This window comes from Lethenteron reissneri, chromosome 25, assembly GCF_015708825.2.
Source record: "Lethenteron reissneri isolate LAM-NWPU_2019-01 chromosome 25, ASM1570882v1, whole genome shotgun sequence".
Lineage (NCBI taxonomy): Eukaryota > Metazoa > Chordata > Hyperoartia > Petromyzontiformes > Petromyzontidae > Lethenteron > Lethenteron reissneri.
Genome location: NC_083803.1, coordinates 7,088,913 through 7,116,889, shown reverse-complemented (window position 1 = coordinate 7,116,889; position 27,977 = coordinate 7,088,913). Strand labels below are relative to the sequence as shown.

The 27,977-nt window shown below is 44.1% G+C and overlaps 1 protein-coding gene across 4 annotated transcripts in view; it reads right to left on the bottom strand.

Annotated features, from left to right (window-relative positions):
- Window positions 1-246: 246 nt before the first annotated feature.
- Window positions 247-27,977, bottom strand: part of LOC133347126 (disheveled-associated activator of morphogenesis 2-like) — a 109,567-nt gene continuing 81,836 nt past the window's right edge. For 3 of the 4 annotated variants that reach the window (XM_061559115.1, XM_061559118.1, XM_061559119.1), the window contains 10 exons: window positions 27,045-27,151; window positions 20,528-20,612; window positions 18,006-18,112; window positions 15,007-15,095; window positions 13,027-13,195; window positions 11,054-11,161; window positions 10,434-10,494; window positions 9,080-9,211; window positions 6,014-6,184; window positions 248-5,272 (listed from right to left, as the gene is read on the bottom strand). In XM_061559115.1, coding sequence (XP_061415099.1) covers window positions 5,063-5,272; window positions 6,014-6,184; window positions 9,080-9,211; window positions 10,434-10,494; window positions 11,054-11,161; window positions 13,027-13,195; window positions 15,007-15,095; window positions 18,006-18,112; window positions 20,528-20,612; window positions 27,045-27,151 — 1,239 coding nt within the window. In that variant the 3' untranslated portion in view covers window positions 248-5,062. Of the gene's footprint in view, window positions 5,273-6,013; window positions 6,185-9,079; window positions 9,212-10,433; window positions 10,495-11,053; window positions 11,162-13,026; window positions 13,196-15,006; window positions 15,096-18,005; window positions 18,113-20,527; window positions 20,613-27,044; window positions 27,152-27,977 lie in introns of all 4 variants that reach the window. The other variant, XM_061559116.1, reaches the window with a different exon arrangement.

Sequence of the window (27,977 nt, the reverse complement as noted above, 5' to 3'; positions counted from 1 at the left end):
GGCTCGGTTTTGCTCCACATGTGGACCAAAAAATGGAGCCCTAGTGGGACTATGTTTATACGCGCTTTGTATTAAGTTAGCAAAACGTAGCCGTGAAAATTGTTGGGTAAATGAAGGCATGAAACGCACGATTGGATAGAGCGCAAGGTCGTTTTCCGTGGCATTGTTTGTGGTGAGAGCCTCGCGATGGTTGAGTGGCTGCTCGACGTCACTGTCGATCATGAGCAGTCGTTGTGAATGCTCGGACAAAAATGTGACAGGCAGCCACAGTTGAATTGTGTACAAGGGCTTTATTAAGCTGACGGGAGTTTAGGCTTCTGTGCCTTAAGTGCGTTAAATAACAGTGTGATATTTACAAAGGCGATCAAATACGAAAATCTAAATTTGCTAGATAATAAACTTGTAAAATACAGAGCAAGGCAGTTTATATATCATTTTAAGTCAAAAGCGTAACATTTAAATAACCTTTTTAACCAAAGGTAAAATGCTACGAACATTTTTGTTCAAACCAGACTTTCACGAAAGCCAGTCTGGCTGGAAGCCACTGTTTTTGTTCTGTGTAGACTACAACACTTTAATAACAAGCATATTAATTTTAACGTCCAAAGTGTCATGCAAATGTGTCTGATAAAACGCAAAGCTATTCACAATGTGTGCTTATAGATGCATCCATTACTTGCAGCAGTTTGGTCTTATTATGACAAGTTTGAGCCCCTTTTACGCGCCTCTGAGCCTAAAACGTGGACAACACATGGTTTGAGGATTTTCATACATTAAGTAGAAATACGACAGCCCAACACCAGCGCCGCAGTCATTCTTCTCAATGCCAGGAGTGGGGTTGTCCTCTGTACACATGAACTGTATAAGAACAAGGATTATCCAAAACTCAGGACTATCCGAAGCTTGCAGTATCCAATGTTAAAAGGTCTAATTTTACGACGATCACTCAGCTGAGCAACATTTACCCAACGTCAGATGACAACATTATGCAAGAAAGGGAGAGTGTCCTGAAGTGCTGGATAATCCGAAAGCTCAACTTGTGCATGAACAAAGCACCATTCAGGCCTGTGTTTACTCAAGGTGGCTTGGCACTGCAAAGTGGTGCACTGTAGACCGAGCCACTGCAGATGACAGTCTGTCAACACAGTGGGGGGAAAACATTGCCACATGCACAGATCAACGTCAACGATGAAAAGAGTGAATTTTACCACCAAAGTGTCCCAGGATCAACAATACCAACGCACTGCGATCATTTTGCTTTATGCATGAATGCAGTGCACAAAGCCAAATCTTGACTTTGCACTTTGTAATAAGCCCAAGTGATGTGATTTCTCCAGTCAGCACCAAAAAAAGATGACATTTTAACAAAGATAATGTGTGAACTGTGAGTTTAAGTTATCATGAGGTCCAGGGATTGATTTAGCTTGAGGTGTCCACCACACCCCCCTTAGTGACTGTCAGGAGTCAGGGATTTTCGGGGGGGGGGGGGCTGAAATATAATCCATGAGAAATGCGATCCCTATGAGATCTGAAATTATGTTTGAATGTTTAGACCTCACGTATGGTTTAAATGTATTTTTTATTATCTTTGGATGCAATAAGAAGCGTTTGCTATTAGTGACAAAAAAATCCACCAGGCCTGACACGAGCCTGTCAAAGTTACACTTCTTTCTGACTTTGAAATGTCACGATATTATGTTTGTTATACATTACATATATGTGCACAATTAGGATTACGTGTGTATGTAATTATTGTAATACTGTTCTTATTTAACGACAGCCAGTCAACAAAATGGCGTATCTCCATTTGAGCGTGAAGACAAGTTGAAATTCATTCGACACATATTTTTTTAAAATACTGATTAAAACAATACTGTATAAAAAAATGCACAAAGACGAAACTTGTCGACTGAACGTGTCTTCGAGTACTATGAATCTTCTAATGAATTTTCAAGTTATGTTAATACATTTTATCCATTTAATATTGAGTCGAATTGTTACCTTTCCAACGAGTATGCAATAATGAACACAATTTTTAACAGCTTGTCATAACTCGGCATTTAAGTAACATTTCTAAATTAAGGATATAATTTAATAATTCACACGTCCATCTGCCTTTCACATTTTGGCAAATGTGAGTTGTCTGCACTCTTGTTTCATGCAATGCTCCGAATATCATAAAAAATATACTTATTTGAAGAATTTCGTAGTTATGACATATATATAATTGATTTGAAGGCATTATTTTCAACCTTAAAACTGAAAATAACTGGCCATAGCTTTCACTGCGAGTGAAAATGCTGAATTACTATTTGGCAAAGAAGCATCTTCTTGATCCAACATGAAAAAGCGTGCTAAGCACACAACACGCATATGGCTCCGTGTTGTAAGTGCTGTGGTTGGAAAGATGAATACAAGATATTGGACAGAGATCGTTATCATTCTCCACATGCTCGCATTCTGTCGGCCGAGCCAGCTCGACACGGAGTTAACGCAAAATTCAATCACGTTCTTCCTCTGCGGCATATGTCACTGCCCTTAATGAAATGAAAATAGGAACACATGCGCGAGCTTTCAGGAAGTCAAAGCACCCTTTCGGCGGAGATAAGGGCACGCCTCGAAGCATTCCTTGTGCCATTTCCATTAAGACCATTATTTACGTGAGTTATGAACATCATAAATTTAACGTTGTGTTTTTGTTCACCGTTTGCCAATGTATATTTCAGATGCTGTCATTTTCCAAATGTTTGTTGCAACCATGGTATTTTTTTGCCTCCTGCTAAGTTGTGTTGCAATCAATAATTGTAAATTTGGTGGTCGTTAAACGAAGACAGGCACTTACTATTCCTTAATTCTCCGTTGTGCGTGCGTGCAGTGCGTGCGTGCGTTTGGCTATGTGTATACACAGTGACACAAAAGGCACCATTAGGCTAGTCCACGCTCACCAACTACCACTATCCACTACAATGCTTAAGGAAAACATCTTTGTATCGAGAATGTTGACATCGCTGCAGAAAAATATACACTCAAACATACAAATTATGTTGAAAAAATAAAAACTATTTCAATGTGTGTTCTAAATGCACTGATTATACAAAAATTTAAAATAAATTGAGATTCACGCACTTTACATACAAACTTTAAAGAAAAAAAACCTTCTTAAGAGTGCACTTTAGCTCAGGTAAATCCAGTACCTTTAGAACATTAATTTGACAGTATTTATTATCACTCTCGAAACAGATTTCCAGGCTTCTCAAATCCTGAGATGCGAGATGAGTGAGCGGTGGAGCAATGTTGCTGTGCAGCCCAAACGAGTGAAGTGACCTTGGCCTCGGTGGTGTGGCCTCGGTCCCAGGACTTGTCTTGACACTGGCATCCGCCAAGAGGATCTGGCCTTGATACCAGCCTCAACCTAAAAGGCTCCTGGCCTTGACCTCGGCCTTGTGGCTTTCGGGCTCGACCTCGGTGTCTTGGATCCCAGCCTTGCATCCAAGACTGTCTTGAGCATATTCCTCAAGCCAAGTGATGCCTTTTATTGTTTTATGTCAGATGTATTTTTCCCCAAGAAAGCAGACATGGCACATACACCTAAATAGGCTATTCTTGACCCACTTGTTGTGGCATCGGTTCCACAACACCAAAGTCCATTTGCAATCCGGGTTTGAAATTTTAAATATAATCTCCTGTGCACCAGGAGAAAAACTATGTAAATCTTATAGAATTGCTGTCAACAAATACTCCATTCAATGCTGGAGGTATGCACATTCTAGCCCTTGTCATAGCACATATACATGTTTGTGAATATCTTGTTATCGAATGAAAATGTTTACACACCACCTATGCCACCTTTTTTGATTGAGAAATAGCAATTACCTCTGGATGCACCTGCTCATTCATGGAAATGTAACAGACAAAAAAGCATGCGCCCCATGTGAAATGGAGTTAACCAACAGCTTTGTTGAGGCCTTGTGCAAAGGCTTCTCTTCATGGCTTTCACACTTTTTTAAATAAAGTGTTATCCTTCTAATGCTTTAGCTCTTAAAATACTTTTAGCAGATAAATATTATTTTTCATAGAGAACATAACATTGTCAATTCAACTACTGTACGCTTACTTCCAATACACTGATCCTTTCAAAAGTTCTTTGGTGTAAAATGTAATAAAGTGGCGATGACTTAAATGAAAACACTTGACTCCTTACAGTGAGGGTCAATTTGCTTCCAAAATTAATTAATGCTAACAGTGTCCTGTGGTCGACGGTGGGACCAGTGAAGAGCAACCTTCCTGATGCAGACTGACGTGCTGGCAACCTTGTGGAAATGAAGCTTGAATTTTGCCCACAAACTTGAGGAACGTTCTATTGTACTTTATTTATTTATGCGTGCAAATCGCATCTTGCTTTTGTTGTTTCGGGAGTCGTCGTACTTGCCCAGTTTAAACAAATCAAGTCTCTTATCAGATGAAGACCGTGGCGCTGGTTTCTTTACGTACAAAGCTACACAAATGGCTATTGGATTTGGCGAAATGTCTTGGCTGAGCTCATGCATACAATGAGACTTGCGTTAGCGGGGTGTCGTTGAAAGGCAGTGATGTACAACAGTATCTTTGTGCTCATTGTTTGTGTTGCAAATACTGCCGGCCAATATCCTCCCATCAATTTTCAAGTGTCCTTTTTGAAGATCTTTTTCTGCAGCATGGTCATATATGTCCAGCATCCAACCACCCATCACCTTAAGTTGGAAGGGTGGGTGAGAGGAATTGGTAAAGGGTGGTGATTACATTAGACAGCAATTGGGCCATTCCTTCCTGCAGCTTCATCTTCAGTTCTCATTTCAAAAATCATCCCTGGCTGCTGTTTCCAGGGATTCTCTTGCAATCATTTCAAAGGCCAGCCTTGGGCAGACTTGCAGGTTCATTCTTTACATCGAAAAGTTATTTATCCACTCTTCAACCTCCAGTTCACTCATGCCCCACCTTGTCAATCTGCTAAAGCCAGCAGGCTTCCTTTGTTTGCTCATCCCACCCATAACATTCACCGCCTCACTCAGCTTAGCAGCAAGCTTTAGCTGAGCTTGGCCAAAGGCCTCTCCCTGCTTGCATCCAGAAGGATGTTCCCCGAGCGCTTGCGGTTGCGCTTCAGCTTGGAGAGGTCCTTGTCGAAGACCTCGCCGGAGCGCAATGCCGACACCAGGTCGTCGAACTCGCCGCCCTCCTCAGTTGAGCCCTGCCGCGCTTTCTTGGCTCTCCGCTCCCGCTCACGCTGCTCCTTCAGCTGCAAGCGAACGCACGCACGCGCGGGTGAGCCCTGTGGACAATGGCCTGTCGGGAAGTCTTCAGAGTGCCAATAGTTTTAATTAAATTACTTGATTTCTTATCTATCCAACAGTATACATGGGTATACTGAAGTTAATCAATCAGCAAGTCACATGTGGTGTGGTAAAAACGAACACACTCCCACCCCTTCCAGGGCATCTGGCTACCATTGCAGAAGAGGTCAAAACGTCCTCTACAGACCCCTCCAGTGAAGGCTCTTCTGCCAGCAGTGAGCATGTTGCAAACAATTGCAGGACTGAACCTTTACCTTTAAAAATATATATGGATCATAACGTTCATTACCTTCCAAACCCCATTAATGCTGTCCATGCACAATACATTTCCATGAATACGTGTGTGTTGTGTGTGTATATGTCTTTGTTTGTTTGAGTTAAAGTGTGGGAGCACACTGCACTACAAACCCGGCAGCTTGAATACAAGTCCCAGCGATGGCTAACATCAATGGCGATTATCCGAACCGGTCGTGGGCCTCTACTAGATCAACTTAACCTTAAATATGTACCTGGTGCAGTACGTGTGTGTTTTTGGCCACAATACCCCATTACGCAACGTACCATCTTAAACGGGTGCTCCCTATCAGAACTTTCGCCACGAATCTGTTAAGGCTATACGGGCGATATTTGTGAGCGAGTGAGAGGCGTGTATCTGACGGTGCACGGTGTGTGTGGCACGAAGCTACCTGCGCCTCCACCCGCGCGCGCCGCTCCTCCTCCTCCTTGCGACGCCGCATGGCCTCCAGCTCCAGTCGGGAGTCGCCAAACGCCGACAGGAACGCGTCGAACGTTCCGAAGAACTCCTCGGGCTGCGTGCGCCCTCCCTCCTCTCCAAAGTGTGACACCGACTTGTTGAACTGAAGACAGAACCGGGAAAATGGACTCTAACTCACAGCCCGAAAGACTCTTCCATTGAGGCTCTACAGAGCTTTTCTCTGGTCGAGGTGCTTCTGCCAGCAGTGGCGCAAGCTGAGCTATTTCAGAACTGCACCTTTACATTTACCCACACGACAAGAACAATGTACTCACATGCCACCCTATGTGCCAACTGAAGACAGAACCAAGCAGCTAACTTTAACTCACAGCCTAAACAAGAACAATTACTCACTGACCAACCCATGTGACCCATTAAGTAAAGGGGCTTTGGGAAGTTTACATGCAGCCAAAACCCAAACACTGTACGAATATTTTTTAACGTTGGTTAATACTTGCATTGTCCCATGATAATGCAATTATGTCATGATAATGCATGAGACCAGGATGGTCTGGGGCATTAGTGTGACCATTTTCAAGAGTGACCTGGAGCATTCGTCTGCTGGTAGGTGGGAGATAATTGCTATCTGTAATCTCAATGGAGTAATTTGCGAGTAATTTTCTCATTTTGGCAAATGTTGGACCCTGATACCCACACAATGGCCTACTCTGGCGAATATTATCATGGGATCTGAAACGTCCACTGTGAAGGAAACAGTGCATATTTTATCATTACGGTAATACTCAGGATGGCTGCTATATTTAAACCGCAAACCTCTGCAACACGTGGCGAACGCTCTACCACTGGGCCACATCACTGCCCAAATGCACTCCAAGTTGCAGTACAAGTGTGTGGCTGTGGCTCTTGAGAATGTTTCACCGAAAGCAGTTTTAAAAGTGTCTTCTCGCATTTTATTGCTGTAAAAGTATTTTATCACGATAAAATATCCACAACACGTAATTAAGGACGAAAATAAACCCACATTTTTGTATGCAAGCGGACAAGCAATTTAGGAAATCCCCAAATCTAGCCCCTAGTCATTCAATCACACTGTAAAACGTAACCCTGGGAATGCCGAATCACAAATGATTACGCAGTCTTGCAAGCGATGGGCAAAATTAACTCCAGAGTGGATACTGACAAGCAGCAATAGAAGCAGAGAAAGTCAGCGAAAGAGATCTCGAGATGAAATCAATGAATTCGGAAGCCACGAATGGACAGAAGCAGTGAATGAAACGTAAGGAAATAAAGACATTTGGGAAGGCCTTTGGCAGGCATTGGGAAGTCATAAACTGACAACAAAAGGGAAGGCTATTAAATGCTCACCTACCTGCGATGGCCACATCCCAAGGAGAAAAAAATGAAAACAACAACAGTCGTGCATCTAAACCCCAGCACATTGCATCGTAATAATCAAATTAATTATATATATTACCATCATAAAAAACACATACATTTTTATGCTACATCCAGACACGGGCTTTTTGGCAAGCGGTTTCTGCTGAGCCGCAGAGTGACCGGGAGTGCACGGGACGCTGCCCGGCTGGTGCACGGCGTGAAAAGGCCAACATTGGTAGTAGGAGGGGGTGATGTTGTGTTTCCCGTGTCCGGTGAAGAGCGCTCGCTGTCTTCCCTGTTAGGATTTGTTTTTAGATTTTGCAGCTGTTGGCTGCTGAAGTCGGGCCCATTTGCTAATCCGTGCTATATTTAATCTTTTTCTTTCACTATTTGCTTGGCCACGTTCCTTCTTTTACGAGCCGCATTTTTTAGTTCCTTGAAAACCAAGACAGTAAATACATTCTAAAAAAAGTTACTGTATAGAAATTTCATCTCACCAAGTATATCCATGAATGTCTAAATGTATCATAAATCTGATGTGGCAACAAATATTAGCTGCTGCCGGGAAAATAGCAATATCCAAAATTGAGAATAAAAAAGACTTAAAGAAAAATGACTTAAAACAAGATACATTTGCCTCCCGAGCAAAATCATTAACCCTCTGTAGCCTGGGAAGATGGTAAGAGTGTGAGAAAGGAATGTGGCTGTCATCACGAGGAAGTAGGGAGGTCTAGGAGTTGGAGATGATGAAGATGAAGGAGCTAATGACAAAGATGCATGAAGATGCGCATGCTTGGAATTACACTGAGAGAAAGGAAGAATAATACACTGATTAGAAAATGTTAGAGACAACATATTAACCGTGAAGAAAAGAAGTGGACCCGTTGCTGGAAGGGATGATGGTCAGAGGTCGAGACTAACAACAGATTGGCAGCCAAAGATGAGGCACAAGAGGATGTCCATTGTGGAGACGGGGCGATGAAATCGGCTCGTGTGCAGGAGCTAGGTGGATTGTTTGATTGTGAGATGGTGGAAATGGCGATGACTTGGGGAGGCCTTCATCCAGCAGTGCATTGGTCATGGATGATGATGATCATGAACGACCCATCAACCACATTATTCATCCTTCTTTATTTAAATTAGTAGATGGAGGGCTTCATTTCTCAGTGAATATATTCGAGGTCATTGGTAGATCAGAGCAGGGATGTATGTGACGATTTTGGGAGGACCTTCACCCAGTGGTGGATAGATCATCGTCAATAGTGGTGAAATACGGATGACAATGTGATTCTAGATTTGAAGCTTTCGTGACTGCAAGGATTCATACTCTTAGGTTTTTTCGGTAAAGTCACGTAGATAAAAATAAATAATAAAAATAATAGAAATTCTTATATAAATAAATTTATACATCACGACGTTTCGGAGGCAACACAGGTCTCCGTCATCAGGTGATACAGTAAATTTGGCTGTGACGGTCCCACCTGATGACGGAGACTTGTGTTGCCTCCGAAACGTCGAGATTTATTATTTTATTTCTATTATTATTTTTATTATTAGTTTTTACCTACGTGACTTTACCGAAAAAACCTAAGAGTATGACAATGTGAGTCAGGGAAATGGGAAGAAGGAAAGGCAATGTCAGAGTCTGCGCTGATCTTGCCTTCTCCCTGGCCTCAGTCAGCAGATCCTCCAGCTCGGAGAAGCTGAAGCTTGCCACAGTGATGAAGTCACTCATGACGGAGATGAAGCGATCGCCGATGGCCGAGGCGTGCGTCCGTTGGAACTCCAGCTCCTGTGCACACACGCGCAGAGGCGGGAGAGACACACGGGATGTTAAATAAAATAGTTCACAGCGAGATTTCAACGTGAGCCTCACAGGGGGGGTTACTGTGTAAAACGTTGTTGTTGTCAGTGGTATTGCAAGGCCATAGCACAAATTATATTTGGGTGAGACACGTGACTACGAATATCAGATGCTGGGCAGGCTATATTACTTAATGATATCACAGTTGTTTGAAACAATTAAGGTTAGTCGATTGTTTACAATTAAAATAATTTTAATATGATCTTGAGCTGGAGCTGATATTTTATGAACAACCAGTTTTTTTATGAATCAAAGTGCCGCCACGGGTCATAAGCCCTGTGGAGATGACTTCGTACAGTCTGGCTGCACTGTCTCCTAACGGGGCATACAGCAGGATTCATGCAAAAAAAACTATTCCAATGCTTTCTGTAAATGATGAGAAATTTTCCAGACAGAAGACTGCGCGGAGGCTGAAAACAAATGAGAGCAATAATATGCACAAAATTTGATTTACATGGTCATAATATTGGCTATTTTAAGTTGGTGGTTTAAAACAAGGCCGTAGGAATTATACACATAGTTTAGTGACGTCACGCGGCATTACGGGAGGATCGATTCGGGATGCATGTTTCGTAAGGATTCACATTGGTGGTAGCGATGTACCCATAGACCTAGCACAGACCAAACTAAATAGTGCCCCATTAAAGTAAAAATAGAATATATGGAGCAGATTAATATTGATTATATACACTTACGAATTATGATGTGACAATACGGTGCTTGCTAAGTGCCCTCTAATTGAAAAACGACATTCTACTGATGCACACATCTTAAGAGTCGTGTGCGTGATTCACACTCGGTAAAAGATAAAGGTGCAGCCCTGCAATTGAATTGCCACTCTTTGCGGTACTGTCGCCTACTCTTCTACAAATCTTGGAATAGGCGGGGAGTACCCACACTTTACCCCACCGCACACGACCTGTTAATCGACTAATTTTGGTGTACCCATTTATACTGCAAGGTGAACAAGTGAGAGGATACTTTTCCATTTGTTTCAACTGCAGCGCCGGGATATTGGACTGGAGAAAAATATTTCCAGCTTATGTAGCATTTCTTGAACGATGAGGTGGGGTCCATTCCGGATGTCACACAATTATTCAACATCTCTGCAGCAATAAAATATTAGCCCTTTCACGTGTGACACACTTACAGCTTCCACGGCTTTCAGCCCAATCTTGATGTTGTTGATCTCCTTCTCCATCTCCGTCAGGCTGTGGAAGACAGGCAACTGACGTGAGACCAACATCTGTGTGGGACTCTGGTGGGGGCAAAGCATCTACAGAGCGTCTGGGGGAACTGCCCCCCGCCCCCCCCCACATATCCCACCCAACCCCTATGCAGAAGTCTCAGCCCCCTGCTGAATTCTTATAATCAAGTAAAAAAGTGATTGTACAAAATATTAGCACAACTAAGAGATGTGCGTCGTAGCGTTTCACCATATACGCAGGGGGCGAGAGCCAGGGCAGAATGCGTCACGAACAAAAGCAGATCAAAATCATAACTCATTATGCCGAGCATTTAATGTTCGTTTAAACATTGTTGAACGTTTCGCTCACTCTCGTAGAGAAAGAACGACTCAAAGATGCTGCAAGGAACCACAGGCAAGTGGGGGAAGGAAGCCATGTGATGAGCCGCCGCCAACATTGATGCCGCCACCCTCCTCTCGCCCGCCACCCCGTTTAAGCAAGGTAACACGCTGCAGCAGGCTTGAGCGACTACACAAACGCAGCATGGTCCGTGACCACGTGGCGACACATCCGTGGGACTCACTTGACTTTGGCGGCCTCGGGCACGTGCTGCAGGTCATCAGATATGCCCAGCACGTCCGGGAACTTCTTCTCCACCACGATGATGAGGTAGTGCAGCAGGTTGATGTTCCTGCCGCACACAGTGGGATGGGGGGGGGGGGGTCACGCGGGTGCCGCTGCCGCCGCCACCACCTTTAATGTGAAAGGTCGATGCACTGAAGAGTGCGGATTGAGCATCGGCGGCGCATGAAACCCACTCGGATTTCACGAGACGATTTTAATGCCCTTTGCTGCCAGATGAGAAATAAAGTGTAATAAAAGTAACTTTTTTCCCTGTATTCAAGCAAACTGTACTATATTACGTCAACCGACTCTTTGTCTCGCGCAATATTTGTAGGCAATGCTAAAGGCTTTACAGACTTATTAAATTACCGACATCAAATATTTCAGTTGAGTTGTAATTTTCAGCCTCTGTTTACAATGGAAGACCCCGCTCAGAACAGGATTGACAATGCAATATGGATATATGCAAACTGACAAACTTAAATCTGCCATCAGATATTAGGTGATAGTAAAAATATAAAAATGTAGCTCTCTCTTCTTGGAACCGAGTAAACCCAAAGTGCAACAAGAAATGAAACACGTATAAATTTCATTTACTACAAAACACGACACCTAATTTAACTTAATCTAACATTCATAAATAAAGGGACATGAAACACATAAATCTGTTTAACAGCCAAGCGTTACGCACGTACTCACACGGACAATGGGTCTCTCTTTTATTTCACGTTCATAAATTTTCACCAAACCTTGCTCGCAATGATAGCAATGTCTCCCCTTGCCCCAACATGCTCATCACCCAGCTTTCTAAGCCACGAGAGGGAAATTCAATACAACCATCAACGCCGAGGCATAAACTCGCTCAGACAAATAGCATCATTAGAAGAGGCATAAGTACGTTCCAAAAAACACTCGCTCGGGCGGTATGAGCATGTCAGCCGAGGCTGACGGAGAGGTAACATGAATTGATGCATTGTTAATCTTATTGTTTACTCTTTCAGACTCATGTGGCCTATGCGGGGACCCAAGCAGCCAGCAATGGAAATTCGTGTCAGATGAAGTGAGCCATGCTTGGCGCCTGGCAAACCTTCAGGGTCCATGTTTGGAGAAGTAGGGCGGGGTTTTTTTTCATGTGGTCTAAAGCTTTGATCATGTGAAGTGCACATTTTTCTAACATGAGGATACCATTTTAGGTAAATTGCTTATACAGTTAGAAGTTGAAAGAAGCTGAAGTAGAACTGTACAGGATAACCAGTGTCATTAAAGAGTTCAACTACCAGGGGCCAAATCACCCTGAATGCGATCGACCTCGACAGATATCGGAAGCTAAGCAGGGATTTTGAGCCTGGCTAGTACCGGGATAGGATACAGCCTGAGAATACCAGTTGTCACAGGCTCAGGCTGCAAGGTGGCCAGAAGATTGCAAAACAGCAACGGTTGTTGAGTTCCTCTGGTTGGTGCGTTGAGTGTTTAGACCCTCATATGCGTGGTGAATTTTCCCCAGGTAATCTAGCTTCCTCCCACAAAGACGTCCAACGCTTCATTAAGAAAATGGCCAAACGTGCCAATACAGGACTCTCCTGAAAATAATAATTGAGACTCGGTGAGGTTTTTTTTATAAACTAATAAAGAGCATTATTATAATTATCCTACAGGGTGATGCATTCATTGATATCCCACGAAAGGAATACGGCAAAGATTATAGAGAAATCAACACTTCATTTTAATGCCTCTGCACGTCTCCCAGTAATCGCAATGCACCAATTACATGTTTTGGGCACTCCCCTATGTGGACACAAAGCCATCGCTCTCTGAATATCAAATTTACATGTTGATTGGAAGTTTACAAGTCACACTGGAAATGAGTGGAGCATCTGTACGTGGATCACCCTGTACATTTTGTTACGGTGCCGAAGGCTCGGGAGTGCTCACTTGTCGGTGCTGGACTTGGTGTCGGCGATCTTGTTGAGGCTCGAAATCTTGAATCCGTAGGCGTTGCCTCGCTGGCCCTTGTTCATGTAGTTCCCCAGCGCCAGTACCAGCTCCAGCAGCTGCCGGAGGCGCCGGCTTCTTGACACCTCGCGTGATGCCAACAGGATGGCTACAGATGTGCAAGGAAGGGGAGGCAGCGGGGCGTGGCACCAGAGGTAGCAGTGAGCTTCAGACTCTAAACAAATGATAAATGCTCAACAAAATGAGTAACGGTATGAGATTGTTTTGTCTCCTGTGAATTCTGCTCTGGCTCTCGCCCCCTGCGTATACGAGGAACGGATGCAACCGCCATCGTTTAATTGCATTAAACTTTGCGTTTTGTCCAGCCTCCTCCCAACCAATACAGTTTGCACATCAAATGAGGCTTGCAAATCAAAAGGATACTGCAGAAAATCAGTCAGCGTGTGTATGTATGTGCGAGCAGTCATTGAAGCTTGTGGAACACAGTCATTATGACACTGTAAGAATGTCGGCCCCCTCCAACCTCCTGCTGATGCTATGGGGCTGGAGAGGCACAAGCAGAGATGCACCCTGGAACGCAACATGATAAATGTTGTTTTATATATAAAGGTAAAGATGCAGCTACGAAATGTCTTGCTCATGACAATGCCAGCAGAAGGGCTGCTCTAGATTAATCTCTCTCCAGGTTGTCTTCCCTCCTCTTCCACACTGGCCTTGGAAGAGGTGGGGCTACCCACACTTTACCCCGCCACATGCCACCACCTCCTGATCAACTAACTGTGGCGTTCCCATTTATATTGTGCGCGCCACACACAGGGAGGCATAAGGCCTTGACAAGAACACAAGCACCGGGTCGCAACAAGACTCGTAATGGAAAAAATATCCGTGCCGCGTTATCAGACAATTGAGTGGCTACTATGTGAAGGATGGATGAAGGATATACTGTGGACCCTAAGCTCATTACACCACTTTCCCTGCACTCGCCGCCATGAATACAGAGATATAATTAAACGATGGCATGAAGGTCAATGGAATGCTCAGAGAATTCCATACGTGCCCTCTGAGATACGTAATAAAAAAGTCAATTTCACAAGACGACTAAATTTACATTTATTTTGCTAGACATGCAGTGTTTATAACCATACTAAACATTCTTGGTAATTTTTCTTCATTTTTCATCCGTAACTCATTTAACCCAGTAAATGTGCACATAATACAATACAATCATAGATTTATAAATAATACAAGATCCAACAAATTTGGCATAGTCGTGGATGGGGCACACACCCCTATGCTCCCCACGACTTGTTTAAGGACAATTTTGTTTGGTAAATTATTTTTCTATTCATCAACAAAAAAGCACTGAGCACAACACATCGATACAGAATCAATATCACTTTGAATGAACGATGCTCGCAGAAGCGTAGCCACTCTCATCAAAGTATTCTTCCAACCACTTATAAAAGGGAAACTGCAGGGAGGGGAGAGGGGGCAATGGGGGCTGGGGGGGGTGGAACCCACTCAATTCGTAAGATCAGCGAAGGATATTTTAAAGAGATTTATCTTTGGAAGACAAGGAATAAAAGATTCATGACTACAGGGCAAATCAGGACATAAGCAGACAGTATGGCAAGAGAGTGAATGAAGGCACTTCATGGAGACAGACAGGCAGTCATCGCGAGAAGAGGAATGTCTTGAGCCTGAAGAACTTGAACAGGGGAAGGTCTCAGCAGTACGGATGGCCAAGAGGAGGGAGGAAACGCATGCAATACAATACATGGGGTTACATCGCAGCGAGCTTGTATGTATGTTGAACTTTTCTCACACGTAGCTAACCGTGCTAACCTGAGGTGCGGGGGAAGGACAACAAACTAAATACAAAAAGCAGTTTTAAAGAAATGAGGCTTAGGAGTACAAGCCGCATCATGAGTCACATGACATCACATGTTTGTGTCTCACCTTCCACCTTCGGCTTGCACTCCCCAAGTCGCTCGGCAAACTTCTTCTTGAAGAAAAGCGCCTGTAACCGTTGCTGGTAATGAGGAATCCTGTTTGTGAAACGGACACACACGAACACGCGCGTGCACGTACAGATAAGCACAACAGCATATAAGGCGTATAAACAGAAATCCATTAGTGAATACAGAATTGTACTGGTGTGGACAGATCCATATAATTAGTTACAAATAATTCTAGATTTGAAGCTTTCGTGACTGCAAGGATTCATATTCTTGGGTTTTTTATTTTACTTTTATTAATTTAAATTTTTTACCTACGTGACTTTACCGAAAAAACCCAAGAATAGTTACAAATAGAGCACAAAAGCAGGGAATTTTTACGCGAGCAGCCACAATAACGCCCAATGGCAAACACGCGCAAACACAGTCGCCAATGACATGGTTCATCACCGCACATCGCAGGGAAACTTCTCAGAGCTTCCAAGTCCGGATACAGAGACGAAAATCCGAGATCATTAGCGTGATAACTATTGACTTCCGATCATAAAGCGGAAACGATTTCCTCCCAACAGAAAATCCCCTGGCCCTCAAACGGTCCAGGTCCCAACCATATCCCCTCCACTCTTTGCACACACCCCCCCCACCACCAGTAAAAAAAAAGTGTATACACATGTGTATGAAACAAAGATGTTCTACCCCCAGTGAGAAGGAAAGTTCGCAGCTATTCAATAAGAATTTGATAATAATCATAATCCAGGCACCATTAACAATTTGAAATATTAATTAAAAAGGTAAAACGCATAAAAAACACACCGAGTTCTATGGCACAAAATGTGAAATAAATTGGGTACAAAACATGCACCTCGACTGGATTTTTAATACAATGCAGGCGTATTCGTAATCCGGTATTTATTGACTTATATTGCATTGGTCGATTCGTCCTTGTCGCTACATTAACAGAGCGTATAAATTCTCGCCGTGTGCGTACGCGTGCGCGAGTGTGGCGTGCGGTGTTTAGTCCACGGAGGCCACAAACAGACCCCCCAGAAAAAAAACACAAACTCCATTGCCAGCAGCCTGGCCAAAAGCAGCCACCACCCCCCACCTCCCGCTCGGCATCAAAAGGGGCCCCCCCTGCTGAGATCAAGAAGAAGCCTTCACGGCTACCGCCCAGCACAGCAGCAGTGCCTCCATGTCAACTGCCGACAGCCGAACACCCTCCCATCCCCCCACCACAACATTTTCTGACCAAATTCACGTTATTTTTGAGTGCGCATTTTTCAGTACGGTGACAATAGCCAGCCGAGCGCGTAGATTTAGAAGGAACGGTGTGGGGGGGGGGAGATACGTCGATTATGCCGACAGTTGCAATCATAGTCATAGGTTTTTACCCTTTCAACTGGTACAAAAACTGACACCTTTATACACCTTACAAAGCTGTCAGTTTTTGTACCAGTTGAAAGGGTAAAAATCTATGACCATATTTTGCCACTGGTAAAGGAGGTCTCATATTGTAAATGGTTGCAATCATGTCGATGAAGAAAACTTCAAATACAGAGTGGGCCCATGTTCGAAGTCAATAGCCAGTCGGTGTGTAGATTTTCTAGAACAATTGCAGTACAGTGGAGCTCCTCTAATATGTGACTGAAGCAGGGGAGGGGGGTGGTGTGAATTTTCCAGATCCTCTTTATAATCTACCCAATAACCACCGGTGTGGTGGGGGCACGTTATAGTGGCCTTGATGTGGCGACGATACTACGATGTATTGTATGATACAAGGCCCACGATATACGTATCTTCTGTCTTGCATAATATCTTCAAGTAGTTGTTCATTTTTTAAAATATCGCATTTTTTGGCGAAATATTTGTGATATAACAGAATAATTACAATTCTGATGGAATAGCCGTGCTATTCAATTCACATGCTTGTTTTCCTGCATGGTGATCTACAGTAAACCGAGGCAATCGCAGATGTTAATTTATTTGTTTATTTCTTGTGTTTCCAACAGCATGTGCGTCATAAGTGTTATAGATTGTAAAATGTATTCGAAGACTCATGGCAGATTTAGGCTGAGAAAACTGCAGCTTAAAAACTGAAGCGACCTTTATCTCTACTGGGAGTAAAGAAATGCACGGAAAAATACATAAACTAAGCGGAATGTAATCACAAAGTGAAGGGAAATTGGTAATTTATTTTGTATTACACTCAATATACAGTACTTATTAATTATACCCTCGTGCGCACAGGGCATGGTAGGCGGCGCCTCAGTCGCGGTGAGTTCTCGGCGCCGGTGTGGCGGGTGTGCTGCTCGGCATAGTTGGTGTGCCGCACGGTGTGGTCGGTGTGTCGCTCTGAGTGGTTGGTGTGCCGCTCTGAGTGGTTGGTGCGCCGCACGGTGTGGTCGGTGTGTCGCTCTGAGTGGTTGGTGTGCCGCTCTGAGTGGTTGGTGTGCCGCACGGTGTGGTCGGTGTGTCGCTCTGAGTGGTTGGTTTGTCGCTCTGAGTGGTTGGTGTGCCGCTCGGAGTGGTTGGTGTGCCGCACGGTGTGGTTGGTGTGCCGCTCAGCGTGGTTGGTTTGTCGCTCTGAGTGGTTGGTGTGCCGCACGGTGTGGTTGGTGTGCCGTACGGTGTGGTTGGTGTGCCACACGGATTGGTTGGTGTGCCACTCGGCGTGGTTGGTGTGCCGCTCTGAGTGGTTGGTGTGCTGCTCTGAGTGGTTGGTGTGCCGCTCGGAGTGGTTGGTGTGCCGCTCAGCGTGGTTGGTGTGCCTCTCAGTGTGGTTGGTGTGCCGCTCTGAGTGGTTGGTGTGCTGCTCTGAGTGGTTGGTGTGCTGCTCTGAGTGGTTGGTGTGCCGCTCGGAGTGGTTGGTGTGCCGCTCAGCGTGGTTGGTGTGCCTCTCAGTGTGGTTGGTGTGCCGCTCGGTGTGGTCGGTGTGCCGCACGGTGTGATGGGTGCGCTGCTCGGCGTGTATAGTTGTTGTGCCGTTCGCTCGGTGCTCACCTGCTCATGTCAAAGAGAAAGCGGTCGGCGCGGGCCATGCGCTCGATCTCGTGCCGGTGCTCCTCCAGCACGTCCACATCGCTCTTCTCCGGCACAAACTTGAGCAGCTGTGAAGGCGATGGCGGCGGCACAGAGACATTGATGGCACACGAGAGAGTTAACTCAGTAGACTCGCAATGATCGGAGCGTAGAAACGCGAAAACGGTGCACGCAGCACAAGCAGTGCGAGACGAGATTATTTAATGGTTCGTGTGAATTGGACACAAATTACATGCTCGTGTTATGTTTCAGCTCAGGAAGTGAATAATACTGCACAGACTAGACAGAAAACACTTAAAATATTTGAGTATTAAATCAAATTGTTACAATGAATAATGTAATTTCATTGTGGGGGGTGAATGATTACATGCCTATTAACTACCGGCAGGGATAGTCACATTGCGAGTGAAGGATTCAAGGTGTCTTCTATCTCAAACAACGCATGTGCATATGTTCATTGGTGACCCTAAGACAGTGGTGTGAATTCCATATTTCCATGAGAGAGGGGCCACTATATCCACGGCCAACCACTCTCACAGCAGTGCTTATGTTAACCACACTGGAGTTGATAATAGCTGAAGGGGCCTCCGATAGGAAGTTGAACTCAGAACCTTCTAATTTGTCAACTGAATAATACTGTAATGGCAGTGTCACCAAGGCTGAATTTTATCACGAAACTAAGTTAAAAAAAATCACGCGATATTATCACTAATGTTTTACTACAAAGCAGTTTCGATTGAGAAAATAATTCTGAGTTGTATTCCACGTGGCTTTGGATAACACATCGTTTTAGTTTTGCTATTAACTTCACAATTGTGTCAAAATATGAATTTTCCATGGCTTAATTCCAGAAGTTAACAAAAAACACAGCGGCCAAGTAATTTGTTATGCAGTGTCCTGTGGTCTAACCAACTTCATCATATTCCCCACAAGTTATCTTAAACTGTGAGCCAACATTTTTTCCAAGCAGCGATGAACAATACTCGTTCTAATCTTTCTCTTTGCTTAAGTTGAGGTTACCCCCACTTGCATGCCCAACCATCTGTCCTTTAAATAATAACCAACATGCACTCAAAGTGACCTAGTGTGCAGATATTCATGTTTGACAACTAAAGCACAGATTATTCGTATAAAAAAGGACAAAAAAAATGTTTTTCTCAAAAAAAATTCTTGGAAATGGGCCAACCTTTAAATTTATATGGCTTTCTAAAAAATGTGCTAAGTTTTTAGCTTTATCGGATGGGAGGGCTTCAGTAAGAGGAAACCGTCAGTATTTTTTTTTAATGGCGAGAGCTTGCCAAGAATTTGGTTACATAAACGGTCCAAGGAACAGCTTGATAAAAACCTAAAGCATTTAAGCCTCCGCACGATGCTCGAGTAAACTTTCAGCATCCAGACTCTGAGCAAGAGGAGCCACGCGGCTTCATTTGTTTGTCTACAGCCGTGTAAAACGGAGCGCTGCATGGGCACAATTAGATGATTTCGAATCTGTACCACATGGTGCCTCTGGTCAACCCCATCAGTGTCATTTCTATTTTGCCTCCCACAGAGAAATACACATGTCGGGTTCCATGACACACTCAAAAAGACCACATGGCCAAAAACGTTGATTCTTCCTTTCTGTCTATTTAAACATATGCTTTTCATATATACGTGTGCACCGTTATCTATTAAATATATATATAAATGTACAAGACATGAAGCACGCTTTGGTTATCCACAGAAACAAACATGCGCTTCTACCCTGCAGTGCCTTGCCCCACTTACTTTCAAAAAGGTTTTGTGGTCAGTTTGGCTTCTAGTTAACACATGCGGGGTCCACGTACCCTAGCAAGGAACTAAATGTACACACATGGGTGATTGATTAACCACTTGCACCAACATTATTTTGAGTTTTTTTTTGAGATTCCACAAAGAGCCCCGGTTGTTTATAATGGTTAGTCTCAACTTTAGCGAGGCTTAAGATGATGGCTTGCAGGAATTCGATGCTAAGTTACGTCACTTGCGACACCTCCGAAGACAGCTTAACATTTAAGGAGATGAATCCAGCAATGGGTAAAGACAGGACAAGGAGGTAGGGGTGGGCTTCCTGACACTGGGATGACTGGGATTGCAGAAATTTCCCCAGGAGCTCTATGTGGAACATGCCATGGTGTCAGTGCTTGACAGCACATGGCGGGGAGGGGGTGGGGGGGTTCACGGCCTTGCACTTGGTCTCAACCTCGTTTTGTGCCAATTTGATGTGAAATTCAGAAATGTCCCTTGGGACAGACGCTGCGCCAAAGACATTGCTTTGGCCGGACATTCACGCGTAAAGATAATGAGAGAACGGCTCCAGACCAACATGAAGGTACATTGTGATTGATGGCGATGATGACAATGGCGACAGAGCATATTATACATCTATGATGGTTACAGTGATTATTAGGATACTGTTGTTGAACTTAAATACCGATTCGCATGTTGACAATGTAAATACAAACCTGCTCCAGCATATCTTTGGGCAGTTCCTCTTGCTCGTCCATCCTCATCAGCGCTCGCTTTATCTCCTCATTGGACATCTTCAGCCTTAAGGACAACAACACATAAGCCTTGTGAACAACATAACCTCCCAGCTATATTTAACTGCTGCTTAATACAGTTAAAAGTACGAGAGCACATACAACACACTGAGGATTTTAAATCCACTATTTACAGTGAGTTGTGAAGACACGTGTGCTTTTTACCAAAAACATTACCGCTATAAAATATTCCACCAAATGAAGTTGTGATATTCAAAACTGCCAGATGAAAACAACATAAATTAATGGTAAAAAATGTAAAGAAGCACACCCCAGCAAGTTCTTGCTCAAGCCACTGCGAGTGGAACGGCCTCCACTGGAGAGAGCTCAAGAGGAGCCCCTTCACATGTATTTGACTTACTCTTCCACACACTGAACAGGCGTTTTAGAAGTGGCAGTACATACTCTTAGTTTTTTCGGTAAAGTCACGTAGGTAAAAATTTAAATTAAAATTAATAAAATATTTGTATTAATATTTTTAAAAAATTAATTTTAATTTCATTTTTTACCTACGTGACTTTACTGAAAAAACTAAGAGTATGAATCCTTGCAGTCACGAAAGCTTCAAATCAAGTGGCAGTATACCCACTTCACCCCACCACACGTGAGCTGCCGAACGACGAACTGTTGTGTACCCATTTATAACTCTGGGTGGACAGAGGCAGAGATATTGAAGGAAACTTCATTTGCCGTGTCAGAAGATCGCACTGGGAACCTCTGGATTGCAAATCAAGGGCGCTCACCATTACACCATGGCAGAAACCCAAATATATTTACTATATATATTTGGGTATTTATATTCACATATAACGGGGGTCGGCAACCTTTCGAAGTACAAGAGCCATTTTTTGGGGTTTTTGTCTTTGACCAAAATATTTCGTGAGTCGCATCACACGCAAAGCTACTTGTCCAAACAAACACAACAGCTGAAGAGTCCGAAGGGGACAGCCAAAGAGTCGCAAGGGGGCAGCCAAAGAGCCTCAAAGGGGCAGCCAAAGAGTCACGAGGGGGCAGCCAAAGAGTCACAAGGGGGCAGCCAAAGAGTCACAAGGGGGCAGCCAAAGAGTCACAAGGGGGCAGTCAAAGAGTCACAAGGGGGCAGCCAAAGAGTCACAAGGGGGCAGCCAAAGAGTCACAAGGGGGCAGCCAAAGAGTCACAAGGGGGCAGCCAAAGAGTCACAAGGGGACAGCCAAAGAGTCGCAAGGGGGCAGCCAAAGAGTCGCAAGGGGGCAGCCAAAGACTCGCAAGGGGGCAGCCAAAGAGCCTCAAGGGGGCAGCCAAAGAGTCACAAGGGGGCAGCCAAAGAGTCACGAGGGGGCAGCCAAAGAGTCACAAGGGGGCAGCCAAAGAGTCGCAAGGGGGCAGCCAAAGACTCGCAAGGGGGCAGCCAAAGAGCCTCAAGGGGGCAGCCAAAGAGTCGCAAGGGGGTAGCCAAAGAGTCACAAGGGGGCAGCCAAAGAGTCGCAAGGGGGCAGCCAAAGAGTCACAAGGGGGCAGCCAAAGAGTCACAAGGGGGCAGCCAAAGAGTCACGAGGGGGCAGCCAAAGAGTCACAAGGGGGCAGCCAAAGAGTCACAAGGGGGCAGCCAAAGAGTCACGAGGGGGCAGCCAAAGAGTCACGAGGGGGCAGCCAAAGACTCGCAAGGGGGCAGCCAAAAAGTCGCAAGGGGGCAGCCAAAGACTCGCAAGGGGGCAGCCAAAGAGCCCCAAGAGGGCAGCCAAAGAGTCACGAGGGGGCAGCCAAAGAGTCGCAAGGGGGCAGCCAAAGACTCGCAAGGGGGCAGCCAAAGAGCCCCAAGGGGGCAGCCAAAGAGTCACGAGGGGGCAGCCAAAGAGCCACAAGGGGGCAGCCAAAGAGTCACGAGGGGGCAGCCAAAGAGTCACGAGGGGGCAGCCAAAGACTCGCAAGGGGGCAACCAAAGACTCGCAAGGGGGCAGCCAAAGAGCCCCAAGGGGGCAGCCAAAGAGTCACGAGGGGGCAGCCAAAGAGTCACGAGGGGGCAGCCAAAGAGCCACAAGGGGGCAGCCAAAGAGTCACGAGGTGGCAGCCAAAGAACCACAAGGGGGCAGCCAAAGAACCACAGGGGGGCAGCCAAAGAGCCTCAAGGGGGCAGCCAAAGAGTCACAAGGGGGCAGCCAAAGAGCCACGAGGGGGCAGCCAAAGAACCTCAAGGGGGCAGCCAAAGAGCCTCAAGGGGCAGCCAAAGAGCCACAAGGGGGCAGCCAAAGAGCCTCAAGGGGCAGCCAAAGAGCCGCATTTGGCTCCGGAGCTGCAGTTTGCCGACCCCTGACACAGAACATCAATGGGCAAACCAATGAGAAACAGGAGACAGCAATGGATAACTGCGATGGAAGGACACAGGGAGCTGAGGCTGCTGTGTGAGTGATGGGCTGTTTTGCCTGCACGTGGATATTAACAATCCCATGACAGACTGCAGAGACAGCACAATACATTCCGTGTCATGGGACTCATAGAAGAGTCATGTTCGCAGTTACAAAACAGTGTCTCCTTGTATGCAGCATAAACAAGGTCACTTTGTAAAACCAAAAGTTGTGTTCTAATGTTAATAACCGTACAGAGGAGATACTTCCCATCACCAACCCACACTGACCAACATGGTGAAGTATGGTCAAACATCCAGGCCTTCATCCCATAGTGGGTAAATTATCGGCTGTACATTTGTATTGTTAATATATACAAAGAAATACATTTTACACTATTTCATATTAGAAAAATAGGAACAGTATTTTTTTTATTACAAAATAAAAATACGTGAATAGTTACAAATAAATTCCCACAGAAAATTGCGGAATTTTTTTTTCAGCAGTCTCTTTGCTCGGTGACTGTGCCATAATCTAGCAGCAAGGCCACATCTGACCAGGACAAAAGTAGCAGCTGCCACTGCTGCCCAGAGTTGGCAAAGAGTTTGAAGTCTCATTCAAATGTGACATTTCTGTACGTGCGCCAGATTCTGTACTGGAGCGCATACAACAATTACTGAAAACTGCTAAACAGTAAAGTTACGTGAAAGAAATGCAAGGATTGAATGCAGTTTTATTTACAATAATATTCAAAAGGTGTCCCCATGCTCAAATGAATGAAGTGGTAATCAACTTAATTTATAGTGGTGAGAGCCATTCTTCTCATAGGACAACCACGTTGCACAAAGTTATCACAATCATAAGCTAAGATCATTCGACTGCAGGTGGCACAAAGTAGCAATCATTATAGCAATCTTCCTAATCTTCTTGGTTCTTTCGGTAAAGTCACGTAGAATGGAAATACCGAAATAACCAAGAAGATGAATCCCTGCAGTCACGAAAGCTTTAAATCGAAACCTTCCAAATGTTAGTATGATGGTGCTCTGCACATAGAGCCACCTGGCTGGAGAGAGCACACGTCTGGATCAGTGACGACTGTAGCCATGCCTCCTGCCACTAAGTGTGAACAGAGTGGCTCTGCGTTGACCTCTGTGAGGTCACTTTGTGCAAACAGGGCTGGGCGTGTCGGCAGACTCCCCAAGCTGCCAAGCAACCAACATCCCATGAGTCGTGCCACAAGGCAGCTCGGTAGCCGGGCCAGACCAGGCCAGACCGGGCCGGGCTATCACATGAAACGTCACGTGCAACACAGCACCCTGCTCATTCTCCCTGCTCTAACACACGTCGTCTTTGTTTCACACACACAAAAAAAAACACAACTTCAGGGAGAAATCTGTCGTTTCAAAAATGGGGAATGAGGAACGCATGTATGATCGTCACAAGTTGGCTCGTCACACTGTGTTTTTGTGAATGCCTCTGTCCAAATGTTTTCTTGGAAGTGAATTCAATATTTTGAGAGAGAGAAAAAAAAAGCCCAATATATAATTAAATGAAAAGTGTCTGTATTTGCAAAAAACAATATTATTTATTTTTTGTACTTTTAACAGCTTGAGTGCTTCACGAAGTTTGGCTGCCAGCACCAGATCAGTCCCACGTGCACAAAGAGTTTACGCAGAAGATCACACAAAATATGTTGACATTGCTTCCTTAAAAACAAGTCCACTGCTTCATTTGGTATTACATAAAGATGGAAACTAGCAAATAGTGCTTGAAACTATGCACAGTAGTGGTGCTCGTCCACTGGGGGCCCTAAGCAGGATTTTGAGGGTGACCCCTTTCAATCTATGTAATCCTAATCAGATGATAGAAAATATGAAGGCAAGCGATATTAATGTAAGATAACATATATGTAATGAGATGAGAGGAGACGCAGACAAGATAGATGTGAGAGAGGATCCTGTGTTTGGTCTGTTAATTCTAGATCTGAAGCTTTCGTGACTGCAAGGATTCATACTCTTAGGTGTTTTCGGTAAAGTCACGTAGGTAAATAAAAATAATAATAAAATAAAAATAATAGAAATAATAATAGAAATTAAATAATAAATCACGACGTTTCGGAGGCAACACATGTCTCCGTCATCAGGCGGGACCGTCACAGCTTAATTTACTGTATCAAGTGAGGCAAAATTCCAAGAGACAAGCTCTTAAATACAAGTTAAGGGGGAGGGGGGGAGGGGCTTATCTGAATGTGGTAGCCAATGAATGGAACGTGTTGGGGGGTGGGTGGGGCTAAAAGAGAACAATAGGTGCACTTGTTGTTGTTGTAACCGGTGTTGGTTGACAATCCAAATACAAAAAGGGGAGTACTGTTAAACGCTGGGGATGTCAACACTCGGTAAAGTAGAATAGTAGAATAGTACCTGTCAAATAATAGTACCTGTCAAATAAGAGTTTGTTCTGTTAATGATCTTGTTATGCTTATAAAGAATTTAGCTTTAGCTGATATTTCTGAAGAGGCTATAACCTCCCTTCTCGTGGCACAGATGATTACAGAGGTGAAACTTTTTTCTATTTTCTAGTTATCCCATTGCACCATTAATCGATGGATTGATTACTCATATAATGGGATAGCCCAGCTGAATTTGCTTAATTTATCACTATTATTATGCTATTACACTTTTTTAGGAGGGTCCTACGAAGTTTAGTAGTAGGAGGCGATGGATGCTGTGTGCATTCCAAATTTAGTAGTCTGCAGGCGATTTTTCAACATTGGGCTGTTTTGGCCAACACCAATTACTATGCATGTTGTTTTTATTGACCATGCGAAGAACATGGAGAGCCTAGAGGAAACCGATGTTGAACAGGGGGAGAAGCATTAAACGTATTACTTATATATAACTGCACACAGAAAGGCACCCCAATCGGGAATCCCACCTCGGCCCTCCTTGCCATGAAGTGTTACCACTTCACCCCTAACAAAGCAATAAAAATAGGTGACTTTAACCCGAAAGTGCCGTGCTTAAAAAAAAATGTATCTAAAGACAATAGACCAACTTCTTGGTTCTTTCGGTAAAGTCACGTAGAAGGGAAGTAATTAGTTTTATATTTATTTTTATTATTTCATTACTTCCCTTCTACGTGACTTTACCGAAAGAACCAAGAAGATGAATCCCTGCAGTCACGAAAGCTTTAAATCGAAAAATACAATAGACCAACGTTGTGAGCTGCTCACTGCAGAGCGTAACCACGTGCCAATTTGGGCAGTGGTGTTGGTGAGGCCTTCAAGACAGTGGTTAATGACTTACGCAGACCTTGCCAGGTTGGCCGGACCTGTGATACGATTGCCATCTGGGCGTCCACTAAATTTAAACCTACGCTTTGGATGTATCCAGATGTTTCAATGAATATAGTTATTTAGGTATATATTTAATACAGTATATATGGGTACAGGTAAGGTGTTGTTTTACAATGAAATATGATATTAAAACAATGTTTCTACTAATGTTATAGTGATTCACATTGACACACTTCAATGCCTTTCACCAATCTGCACTGGCCAGCATCGCGAAATATGGCCAAACAACCCCTCTGATCTACGAACACTGCTTCATGATTATTACTATTAGTTTAATCATGTCGGAGAATAAATCAAATTGAAATCTTCAACTTACTACCATGGCTTTATTTTGGTGATTTCGAAAAGTGTATTGGTTTAGCCATGTTTGTTTGTTGTAGTACAGAGTTAGACTGATGGCCTTAATCTAAGTTGTCTTGTGGTTGTTGTTGGTTGTTTGACTTGCATCCCACTGGAATTTTTGCACACAGCGTTGGTGTACGGTGATTTTTTCTGCAATATTTTGCTGTCTTTTCTTGGATTTTCTGTTTGCACTTAGTCACATATTCACTTAAGATGTTTTCTTGTTCATGTTTTTGTTTTTTGTTTGTTGCGGTTGCACCCGATTCAAGAGCCGAATGGCTCACAGGGCTATACCTAATAAATGAACTTGAAAATGAACTTGAACTTGATGCACTGGTAGTAGCTCCCCCAACTTTCCCAAAGTGTGGCCTGTGCCCCTGGCGCTGGGTGTGACATCATGACGCACGGCACAACACTTACTTGGAGAGCAAGATGACACAGTTCTGAGCCCGGCGTCCGTCGATGACGGACAGTTCTTTGGCTCTCTTGTTGCCGTGGTGAAGGTCCTCGGTTGAACCCAATTCCTTCTGTCATTTCAAATGAAATTCAAAAACACATCAGCTCTCTTCTTGTTGAATTAACAACCTGCTGCGTAGCATCAAAGCTCCATCGGTCAAATTAGGAGAGAGTTTCTTTTGGCCGGTGTTCGCAAGCTGGAAGTACGATGGTTTCTGCACTTGTGAGGTGTATGTGGCTGGCTAACTAGGCACACAAGCAGTGAGGCAACGGCGCATATTTTTCAAGATAGCCGATATAAAAAAAAAGACAAAGCATTACATTTTTACTTATAGTTTAGCATTTTTACGTTTGTTGTATTAGATGGCGTTCAGAAATACATCCATTGCGTGTATGTTAGTTAATCGTATTGATCTTGACAACATTGAGTTGTTTGAAACTAGGTATTTCGTTTGGTCTTTCGCTATTTGATGTTGTTTAATCACGCTAGCCACCAAACATAAACACAGAGATAAAGCAAAGAAACTCATACTGTACTCTCTTTTAAGAAAAATCTAAAATAGACGTCTGCATCGGAGGATAAATCAAGCAAAACATTGCTCGTAAATGCATTTACTTTTAATAAGAATCCAATCAGATAAAAAAATGAGCCTTGTTTGAGGGGCCCAGGAGGTGGTCTTTTTCGAAGCAGAGTAAATTAAATGCAATGTCTTTTGGCAGACTGCACCACCATGCATGGTCTGAAAATTAGAAGCAGTTGTTTTTTTTGTTTGGAGAAAAGTTGTTGATATTCAGATTATGACATTTTTTTGCGGGAGTTAGTGCATTGCACTGCAAGCTACGGTCTCCCACACAAAACCCTGAAATGAGCTAAATTGGCTTCTAATTGGCTCGCGC